General features: G+C 28.7%; 1 protein-coding gene across 1 annotated transcript; it reads left to right on the plus strand.

The window, feature by feature from the left end:
- The first annotated feature begins 7169 nt into the window (after positions 1 to 7169).
- On the plus strand, positions 7170 to 10619 carry LOC110652179 (putative wall-associated receptor kinase-like 16). The gene is made up of 3 exons (XM_058131115.1): positions 7170 to 8108; positions 8827 to 8988; positions 9087 to 10619. Exons 1-3 carry the CDS (start codon positions 7262 to 7264, stop codon positions 10280 to 10282), a joined length of 2205 nt encoding a protein of 734 aa, XP_057987098.1. The 5' UTR covers positions 7170 to 7261; the 3' UTR covers positions 10283 to 10619.
- Positions 10620 to 12033: the final 1414 nt, after the last annotated feature.

Genomic DNA, 12033 nt, shown 5'->3' on the forward strand with positions numbered 1-12033 from the left:
CTTGGACAGATAATAAGTACACAAATACAAGACATACATAATTATAATATAAATAAAAAATAATAATTCATAAGATATAAGTGATTTAATTATAAAATTTATATTTACAGATAAGATATGAATATAAAATTTTACCATAATATATTAAAAAAAATGGTTTCGATCTATTTAAACCCTTCAAATCCTAATTATAGTAGGTTGTTTGAATCTCACACTCAATTATAATAGATAAGATTTACCATATTTAGTCCACGTTGTAGGAGGTGTTGCCCCCACTGAATGACGTTGGTGGTCGGCTCTAATCCCTTTGGTATCACTACAATCTCGTTGCATTGCAAACTTTTCCAGTTTCTCCTAATTCATACCAAGATTTTCATATTCAGCCTGTCTAAAAATCATATATATATAATTTAATAATAAACACTGCTCTTTTTTCATACTTTAACTAATTGAATATTCTATTTAAAAAAATAAAGAATCTAAATTATTTTCTTTATTTACCAATGGATAGAGTCGATGTTCATAAAAGTGAGAGGATACTTACAGCTGGTTAATATACTAGAATTAAATTACATAATTAATGCATTAAATTAATATTAAATCTATTAAATCATTGTATTAAATTAATATTATATTATATTATATATTATTTAATAAATATTAAATTTATAGTATATAATTAATAATATTCATAAATTAATATTAATATACTAGTGTTAAATACATAAATTAATTTATTAAATTAATAAATATAATTTTAATATATTAACTTGCACACAAAAATTATGTGTTTTAGTATTTAATGAACTTATCTAATTAATTTATTTTTAAACTCTAATTAATATTATTTAATTTTAGTGAATAATCATTTTCTAAAATTAATTATCCAAAAAAACATTGATAAAACTTGCATGGTCTCAAATAGAGATCTAGATATGCCTTTTCGATAAGTCAATTTCGCAAGTGTATAGAGTTATTACAAGTAATATAATGATGAGAGACAGTTGTGAAGCCCGAGCAGCAATGCTGGATTGAATCTGATTTCCAACAGATTTGTCAACTTTTATTAGATCCTGTGTCTCCAACTCCTTGGGTATTTGCTCAATAACCAATTTTTTCTTTTTAGTATTATCAATTATGCATACAATCTTTCATATTTATATTAAAAGAATAGATATAGTATTTCCCTATTTCCCCTTCTTCAAGCTTTCTATTCTCATAAAGGAGCTGTAGTATCAGCATATGATACTATAAACTCTTCTTTTCCCACTTTGCCTCTTTAGTTTTATTTAAATTCTCAAGCTTCACATTCTTTCTCACTCTAACGAAAGGAATCAACAAATTTTCTTAGTATCGTTGAAGCTGAAATAACTCAAAACAACAACCTTGTCATACTTATCTATAAATTCAGTGAAATCAAGCGATTAATATGGTAATTTCCTTTTAATTTTAACGAATGAAGATTTTGTCAAAATTTAGAGATTATTTTATAAATTATTTGATATCAACTTATTTCATTTCAATGCTAAAATTAATAAATTCTTAAAATTAACAGAATTTCAATTTTAATAAATTTTAATTTAGCAGTGGTTTTTAAAATTATAAGATATTAAATTTAAGTCTTAATCAAAATTAAATGAAAAATATTTTTAATAAATAAATAATAACTTATGCACTTAATTAATAAAAATATTATTACATATTTTATATGCCATATATATGTTTATTTATATATATATATATATATATATATATATATATATATATATATATATATATATATATATATATATATATGACATTCATTTACTAGTTCGTCTAAGACACTCAATATAAATGTGTTCATTCCACAAGAAAAATCTAACTTTTTTCCTATGATAAGACAAATTGATGAATATGACCACAAAGATTAAAAGAATATATATATATATATATATATATATATATATATATATATATATATATATATTGAGCTTTTAAAACTCCACCTAACTTCACTGGTTTGCCGTCCTTGTATGAGTGTGACAGAGGGGAAGAGACCCAATTTTGACCTAATAAACCTGCCAAAATCCTTCACTTGGATCCGGTCAGTCAATGTACATCAAAATTAAGTTACAAACAATATAGGTGCAAGAATAGGTGACAAATGCGTGTGAGGACTAACTTTAAATTCAAGTTTTTAAGTATTATTTTAAATTATATATCATCTTAAATTGATTTTATATTTTTCGAGAAAAGTCGATTATTTTAAATTTTAAATTAATTTAAATTATTTATTAAATCATTGTATAAAAAGAATTAATTAATTTACAAGTTATGTGTTGTTTTAAATCAAATTTTTTATTTAAAAAAACTATTTTTATTAATTTATTTTAAGATCAATATTTAAATAGATCAAATCAATCTAAATAAATTAGTTTCAATTTGGATTAATTATGCGTATTTTGATTGATCATCAATTAAACCATTAATTTTTTGAGTCATTAATTTTATATGATAAAAAATTTTTATAAGTAATTTTTTTTTTAATTTTTAAAATTTATTATTTTCATATTTTCTTCTTATTATTACTGACTAAATACGATTTATTGATAATTATCAACGAAAAATATTCTTAGATAAAATATTTTAAGCTTTTTAATTTTTTTCTTATTTTTTTCTTAATATTACCGATTAAATACGGTTCGTTGGTAATTATTAATGAAAAAATTTTTATGTGAGCTTTTAAATTTTTTTTTTTGAATATTATCAATCAAATACTATTCATTGGTAGTTATCAATGATAAATTTTGGTAGGTAATTTATTTTAATTTTTTTGTCATTTTTTTCTTAATATTATGATTAAAAATAAGTTCATTGGTAATTGTCGATGAAAAATTTTCGTAGATAATTTATTTTAATTCTTTTATTTTCTTTTTAATATTACTGGTTAAATATAATTCGTTAGTAATTATAGATAAAAATTTTTCGTAGGTTAAAATTTTTAAACTTTTTAATTTTTTTTAATTTTCTTCTTATATTACTAATTAAATATTATTCGTTGGTAATTACTAATGAAAAAATTTATAGATATTTGTTTTAAAATTTTATTTTTTATTTTCTTTTTAATATTACTTTAAAAAATGAGTTTATTGGTAATTACCGAGTAGAACTTTTTAAGTTTTTTATTTTTTTAATTTTTTTCAATATTATCGACTAAATACGAGTTAATCGATAATTACAAATGAATTTTTTCTTCAATATTTTTTTTGTCTCTAATTTTACCGCTAATAGTAAACACTTTTTTTACTTATGAAATTACATTGTTGATAAAGAGTCTGTCGGTAATTGATCGATAATTTCATTGATATAAATTATTTTAAATTTAAATTCTATTTTTTATTAATAAAGCATTCATAAATCATTAATAAATTATTAATAAAATTTTATAATCAATAATTTTCATAATTATTTTTAAAATTTTTATAGCGTGGTGAGATATAATGAGGAAACTTGAGCATTTACTTTGAGAAAGCCATTGTATATTTATTATATTAAATAAAAATTTAAAAATTATGAATCGTACTAATATTAATAAATTTAAATTTTATTAATAATAATAAAAAATTATATTAAAATTTTAAAGAATCTGCGTATTTATTTTTTGTTGAATAGAAAATTTCTTTTATATTTTAATTAAGCTATACTTTTTCAAATCAATATAATCACAAATCACCTCATAACATTTTGTGACAAATAAACTTCATTGCTTGTGGAATGGGGAAATCCAGGGTACGGCAGAGACCCAATTTTGAGAAGAAAGACCTAATGAACCTTTGTTCGGACGCGCTTTTGTTTTGTCCATGTATTTCAAGTTGAACTGTACTTATCTGAATCGACCCCGTCAATAACGCATATTATTCTAAATCAATATTTTTTTTCAAAATTTAATTTTGTTAATTTATTTTAAGGTCAAAAATTAAAATGATTGAATCAATCTAAACCAATTAGTTTTAAATTGGATTATATTAATGTCGATTAATCATCAATTAAATTTTAGAATTAATAATTTTATAAATTTAATTTGATAAATACAATTATTAGAATCAGTATATTTAGCACATGGATTATTTGTTTAATTCAATAATGATATTCGCATACATTTCATAGGCTTCTTCATTTTAATACATTTTACTTGTTGATGTTAAAACGACTTATTCATTTATATAATTATACAAAAAATTTTAAAAATTATTGTTCATATTAGGTGTTTATACTAAATTAATAAATAAATAAATATTAGATATATAAATAAGCATATAACATTGCAATTTTCCATTAATAATTTACAAAATAAATAAAAATATTTATAAGAATTACATGTAGTTATAACTAATTAAACGTAATTAAATTATAAATAATAAAGTATAAATTAAAAAAATAATTAAAATATATAATTTATTATCTGTAATTATTAATTTAATTATTATAATTTATTACTTTTTTATAATTTAACTAATTAATATTGATAAATCGAATTTTTCATAATTCTTTATGATGAACAAGGAAAGATTATAAAATATGTTTAGTGTAAATAAAAATGATATTCTCTTATACAAAAATAAAATTTTCTTATAATATAAATAATAAATTTCATATGATTATAATTAAGAAACAGGTTGGGAGAGAAGTAACTGTCATTCTCTATGGAACTATTAACATTCATTCCTATCCTTCACCAAATAAAAATTCCACACGACGTGATCCAGAAGGGAGAAAAGTCAACAAACTTGCTGAGTCAGCAATACAAACTAAAATAGGTTAAACTGTCGGCAGCAACATGACTTTGAACTCCAGCTTGTGACTCAAGCCTCTTAATTTATGGCTCGTTAGGTTAAAAATAGATTATTTTTTGGAAAATTTAATTTTTTAAAAGTATTTTTTTTATAAAATTTATTTTTAAAAAATATGATTTAAATGAATTTAATTAATATGTTAAATTTATGAAAAGTTAGGGTGGATGAGTGGTCATACTAAATTAGATAAAGTCCGTATGAAGAGTATTAGAGAAAAGATATGAGTAGTGCCAATTGAAGATAAGTTAAGAGAAGAGAGATTGAGGTGTTTTGGTCATGTAAAGCGTAGACATACTGAAGCTCCAATTAGATAAGTAGAGCATATTATGTTAAAGGATATAAAAAAATAAGGAGTAGACCTAAGCTGACATGGAGGAAAGTAATACAAAATGACCTCAACTCACATAATAATCAATTTTTAACATAATAATAAATAAAATATAGTAAAAATTATTGAGTTTAATTTATTAAAATTTTTTTATATGAATGCATATTGAATGTAAAATAATACTATAAAAATTTTTCCATTAACTGTTGCCGACACTTATCATTGTCCAAACACTCAACTATAGAGAAAAGTAAGAGGAGTAAAGTTGAAAATAAGACAATTTTAAACTCAGGAAGTTTCTGAGTTAGGCAGAATAATTTACTTTCCGAATGGAAAGGAAGTGAAACCCATAAACTTTCTAGGAAGTTGAATAATTATGAAAACCAAACAAGAACACTTTATAAAAACTTAAAACTTTCACAAACAGCTCACTAATAACTTCCATTATTATTTATAGGTGAGTTCGAGCTCACAAGCTTAATAAGTTAAATATTAGCCAATATCACAAATTTGATAAATAAATTAAATATGAGTTAAATTTGTGAATTTAATAAATAAATTATTATAAGCTAAGATTGAAAATAAGAGTCAAGTTGGAACATTAATTTTAAACTTGAAACAAGATTAAATTCGATATAAATTTAACACCTGAAATTTGAGCTCTTAAAACTCTGCCTGACTTCACTGGTTTACAGTTCTGTGTGGGTGTAACAGAGGGGAAGAGATCCAATTTTGAGAAGAAAGACTTGCCAAAATCCTTTACTTGGACCCGGTCAGTCAATGAACATCAAAGGTAGGTGACAAATGCGTGTGAGGACTGACTTTAAATTAAAGTTTTTAAGTATTATTTCAGATCATATATCATCTTAAATTGACCTTATCTTTTTTGAGTCAAGTCAATTATTTTAAGATATAAATTAATTTACAATATTTGTCAAATCCTGACATAAAAAAATTTAATTAATTTTCAATTATGAATGGTTTAAAATTAAATATTTTATTCAAAAAAAATTAAGTTAAAATTCTGAAATTTTAATTTTATAAACTAGTAAAATTTTATCATAATTATTAAAATTGATAAATAAATTCTAAATTATTAATAAATTTATAAATATAGTTTGATAAGCAAAATTACATTTCATATTCTTTATTTTAATATATTTCACATTCGTTTATATAAAAAATTAAAAAAAATTGTCTACGTTATATGTGTTTACACTAAATTAATAAATAAATAAATATTACTCTATAGTAAACTAGAGAGAGAATTTCCTCTATAGTTCAGGTTCCATTTTCTCTCGAGTTTAGTCGAGCGTCCGTCTCCAGTAGTCATCCCCTGACCTCTAGGCGAGGGATGGCGGTCTTCTTGGTTGGGTAATGGGCTCCTCCTCTCCCCTCCCAAACAAGGTTGTTTATAGTTTTTGTTTAGTCTTCTTGCAGATCTGGAGCTTGTATGGTAAGGGTGTTATTTGAGATCTGTTATTGGAGGTAATCATGGCTGAATCTAAACATTAAAAACAAAATGTATGAATATAATTACATTATTGCATTATTGATTTTTCCTTTTTAAAAAAAAAATTAAAAACAAATGTCCTTCAAAAAAAATTAAAAACAAATGTATGAATATAATTACATATTAAAACTTACTGCCAACATAATAATTATTATTATTATGTTTGGTATAATTTGATAAATTCTAATAAAAATTAGATGCAGTATAACTTAAAATTAAGCAAAATGAAACTAAATTTTAGATTTGGAAGACTTTTTTTAATAGAATTTTTATGTTAAATGTTTATTAATTAACATTTATTAGAGAAAGGTTAATAAAGAAATTTCCAAGAATGAAACTCATAAGTCAAGGACAAAAGGGGAAAACAAAAAGACCCAGACATGGCTATACGAGGCCAACTTGCTGAAAATTAAAACGGGCCAAGACCCTTAAAGTCTTAAGAGGCAGACGACCAAGACTTGGAAACAGAGCAGTACAGTATTGTCTTGCTGCCTATAAGTGTATTGTCTTGCTGCCTATAAGTGTAGATGAACTTGTCAGCCTGAAAATTAAGAAAACTAAAAGCTCCACAAGATAGTTGTAGCTATGGGTTTTGGTAGATTACTTTTGCAACTTGTGCTTGTTGGGGCGCTAATTGCACCGGCAACAGCTCAAGCGAAACCCGGCTGCCTACATCTTTGTGGGAATGTAAAAATCCCATATCCATTTGGCATGCAAGGTTGTAGCCTAAACGAAGATTTCCTTATCACTTGCAAAAAAACCGATTCTAAACCACCACAGCGACAAGCTTTCATGGGGACTTCAAATATCGAGGTTACAAACATAACCATCGATGGCGAACTGCAAATCAAAAGCTGGGCATCCCAAAGTTGCCACAATGCATCGACCGGCGAAGAGGACCCGATAAAAAGTTTGCTTACTTTGTCTAACTTCACTGTTTCCAGTTCGAAGAACAAGTTCACTGTTGTTGGTTGTGATAGTTACGCATACCTCCGAGGCTTTCGACAAGGGAAGCCTTACAGTGCGGGATGCATGTCCACATGCGACTCTCTCGATTATGTGTATAACAAGTCTTGCGCAGGCAGTGGATGTTGCCAGATAGAGATTCCTGATGGATTATACTCTGTAAATGTCACAGCACGCAGTTTCAACAACCATACAGGTATCTTAGATTTCAGTCCCTGCACCTATGCCTTCATCGTAGAAGATGAAAAATTCAACTTCTCTTCTCAATATCTTAAAAATATTCCACAAGATAAGTTTCCAGTTATTCTTGAGTGGTCAATTGATAACACCACAAATAAAGAAGCGAGCCGGAGATTCAGCTCTGCGTGTGGGCATAACGCCACGAGTTACCGACCGGACAACGTTCCTGGATATCGCTGCAGATGCGAGGAGGGTTATGATGGCAACCCATATCTTGGTTGCCAAGGTATTTTTATTAATTTCTTACGACGGAGAAATTTTTTTTTTAATTTTTTTAGGAGGCCAACATATCGCATTGTGATTGTTTTCTAAAAATATTATTTAATTTATTTATAAAATTTTATTTTTAGTATGAAAAATAATATATAAAAATTTGAGATATATATAAAAATATTTTATATTTAAATTCCATTAGGTAATATAAATAAAAAAATATTCTTAATTTGTAGTTATCATTTTAATATTTTAATCTACAATTGTAAAATGTCTTGATAATATTAAAATTTACTTTTGAAATTAAATTTTTTATTTACCAGTATTTTAAATTTCATTTGTGATAAAAAATTTATTATACAATCATAATTTTTTATATTAAAAAAATATAACAAAGTATAATTAAACTAAAAAAATTGAGGACACGAATGCTATAAAAATTTATTAAATATGTGATAAAATTAAAAAATTTAAATATTCCATATTATTTATACTATAATAAAACAATAAAATTTTTGAAGGGACCAATAATTATATATATATACACACACAAAATAAACTTTGAGTTAGGAGGGTTAATCATGGCCCCCACTAACATCATAGTTGCTTATGCTTCATGGGGAATTTTTCGTAAACTTTACTATGATGTCCTCCCAATTTTAGATTTTTGGATTAAAAGAAATTTGGGTACTTCAACGAAAAATTCATTTTCTATAACTGAGAACTTGCAGACATCGACGAATGCAATAAAGGTCTACATAACTGCTCACACCAATGCATCAACTTGGATGGAAGTTATAAATGCACCTGCCCAAAGGGATACACCGAGGACGGAAGAAACGACGGACAAAGATGCACACCTCATCACTTTCCATATATTATATTAGCTCTAGGTAAGTGAATTTTCTGTCTACCCTTTACAACATTGAACAGAGTTATGAATTCAACAAAAAAATGCCATTAAGTTTTAATTAACTTGATTCAATTACAGGTGTTAGCATAGGCTTTCTAGTCTTGCTTGTTGCCATCTCCTGGATCTTTTTGTTTATAAGGCAAAGAAGGCTCAAAGAGCTTAAAGAGAAGTTCTTCCAAAAAAATGGTGGCCTTATCTTGCAACAGAAACTCTCTATGCAACATGAAATCCCTGATATATTTAAAATTTTTACTGCTGAGGAGTTGAAAGAGGCTACCAATAACTATGATGACAGCACCATAGTTGGCAGAGGAGGCTTTGGAACCGTTTATAAAGGAATTTTAGCAGATAACAGAGAAGTTGCCATCAAGAAGTCGATACAAGTAGATGAAAGCCAAAAGGAGCAATTCATCAATGAAGTGGTCGTGCTGTGCCAAATCAAACATAAGAACGTGGTTAGGCTCCTGGGCTGTTGTTTAGAGACGGAAGTCCCTTTACTAGTTTATGAATTCATCACCAATGGCACCCTTTTCAAGCACGTCCATGGAAGAAATGCATCAGATTTCTCCTGGGAGACCCGCCTAAAGATAGCAGCCGAAACGGCAGGAGCGCTGTCTTACTTGCATTCTGAAACTTCAGTACCGATCGTCCACAGAGATGTCAAGACTGCAAACATACTCTTAGATGCTAATTACACTGCCAAAGTGTCTGATTTTGGAGCATCAAGGTTGGTTCCACTAGATGAAATGCAGTTATCCACCATTGTGCAAGGGACCTTGGGATACCTGGACCCAGAATACATGCGCACAAGTCAGCTGACCGAGAAGAGCGATGTATATAGCTTCGGAGTAGTCCTTGTGGAGCTGCTAACTGGTAGGAAGGCACTTTGTTTTGATGGGCCTGAGGAGGAGAAAAATCTGGCTATGCATTTTCTCTCTTCTATAAAAGGGGGTAAATTATTTGAAATTCTTCAGAAGCATATTGTGAATAAGGGAAACAAAGAGCAGGTCAAGGAAGTAGCTCAGCTGGCAAAGCGGTGTTTGTGTTTGAATGGAGAGGAAAGGCCTTCTATGAAGGAAGTAGCAACGGAATTGGAGGGTCTCCACATGATCAAGATGCATCCATGGGTGGAAGTGAGCACTGAGGAAACAGAGTACTTGCTAGCGAGAGAGGAATCCTTTACTTCTGGTCATGGGAACGGTTGCATTGCATCAAGTGCAGGGTTTGATAGCATCAAGGACCATTTAGTTGTATCAGTTGGTGGTGGTAGATGATTTTCTTTTTTCCTTTTACCTTTGCGTGAATAAGGCTATGAGCTTCTTCCTTCTAGGAAGGCTTGTGGGGAAAATAATTTTCATTCAAGAGAAAAAATGTTTTAGTTGGGGGGGGTGGAGGGGGGGGTGTGCGGCGGGCGGCTGTGTTGGTGGGGAAGGGAGGGGGAGAGGAGGAGGTATTGTTTTGTGGGGCGTGTAAATAAGAAAAGCAATGATTGAACTTATTTACCATTAGTATTTGCTCAATTTGCTTCTTATGATTTGGAATGTAAATTAAGTAAAGGCTTCAAGCTGTTTATCTTCATTAAAGAAAAAAACGTATACGCCTTGAATATTCGCTCAATTTTGCAATATAACCAATTTTTTTAATTTTATCAATTATACATACAATCTTTCATATTTATATTAAAAGAATAGATATGGGTTCTCCATCCAAATATTTCCCCTTCTTCAAGCTTTCTACTCTCATAAAGAAGCTGCAAGTTTAAGTCTTCAAGCTTTCAAGAATACAGAGGATTCATTTTTCCCTTTGGCTTGCTCTCCATGAAAGACTTTTGACTAATTGTGAGAGGCATAGACTCCATTTGTATGATGCTCCCACATTTGATGTGTGTTTGAACCATGCTGAGACAGTGTTACATGTTCTACGGGACTGTCCTATCGCAAGAATAATTTGGAGTTCTTTTATCCCTTGTCCACCAAGTGCTTGGTTTTTTTCCCTAGTGGCCTCTATTCAAGATTGGTTTTCGATGAATATGAAGTCTGGTCAATTAAAGTTTCATGATGATGTTCCATGGGGACTTTCTCTTGGGGTTCGTTTGCTAGTCTCTTTGGCAACGGAGCATAGCGCAAGACTTTACTAGTTAAGCTGACGTTATATACTTATCACTGATACATCGCAGGATTCATCATGACAATAACTTTTACTCATGGAGTTATATTTTTTTTTTATTAAAGATTACAGTTCAGAATAGATTGAAAATAATGCATTCGCAAAAATCTTAGACTACAAAAGAGCTACCATATCCCATTTATATGGCCAATCTCTTTCTGAGCCTGTTTGGAGATATTGATTTAAATATTGATTCGTTTACTTAGGTTGTTCTTCACCGGGCTTGGGATTGGTTTCTTATTATCTAGGAGGTTGAGGGGTCCAATTGTCAAGTTTTAGCTTTTAATTCTTGGGCTAGTTGGTCCTGTCCTCCTCCTGATTCTTTGAGTGTAGATGGTTTGGGTTGTGATGGAGGCCTCACTCGAGATCATGCTGGCGATTGAATTTGTGGGTTTGTGGCGACTTTTGGTTGGACTTCAAATGTTAGGTATTGAATTGTGGTCGTTATATGAAGGGTTAAAACTTCTTCACGTTCATGGTTTTAGCAGAGTGCAAGTGGAAAGTGATAATCTTATTACGGAGCGTATGGTTAAATGGCTGGTTGAACCTCCTGGGATGTTTTGGTCTCTGGTTCTCTCTATTCGTAAACTTTTGGATTTGTCTTGGGAGGTCCAACTGACACATGTTATATAGAGGCAAACCGTAGTGCAGACTGGTTGACTAGTGTTGTTTCTTCTTGGCCTGTTGGAGTGAATGTGTTGCAGTCCCCGCCTCCTGGCATCTTGCCATGGCTTTGGCACGATGCTGCGGGCGTAGCTTATATTAAGCAGAGCTCTTTGTACTTGTTCTTGTCCTCCTTTTAATTTGTTCAAAAACAAAAAAAAAGCTACAAATCTAACACAGTATCAGCATATGATGC

The sequence above is a fragment of the Hevea brasiliensis genome, chromosome 12 (genome assembly GCF_030052815.1).
Source record: "Hevea brasiliensis isolate MT/VB/25A 57/8 chromosome 12, ASM3005281v1, whole genome shotgun sequence".
Taxonomy (NCBI): domain Eukaryota; kingdom Viridiplantae; phylum Streptophyta; class Magnoliopsida; order Malpighiales; family Euphorbiaceae; genus Hevea; species Hevea brasiliensis.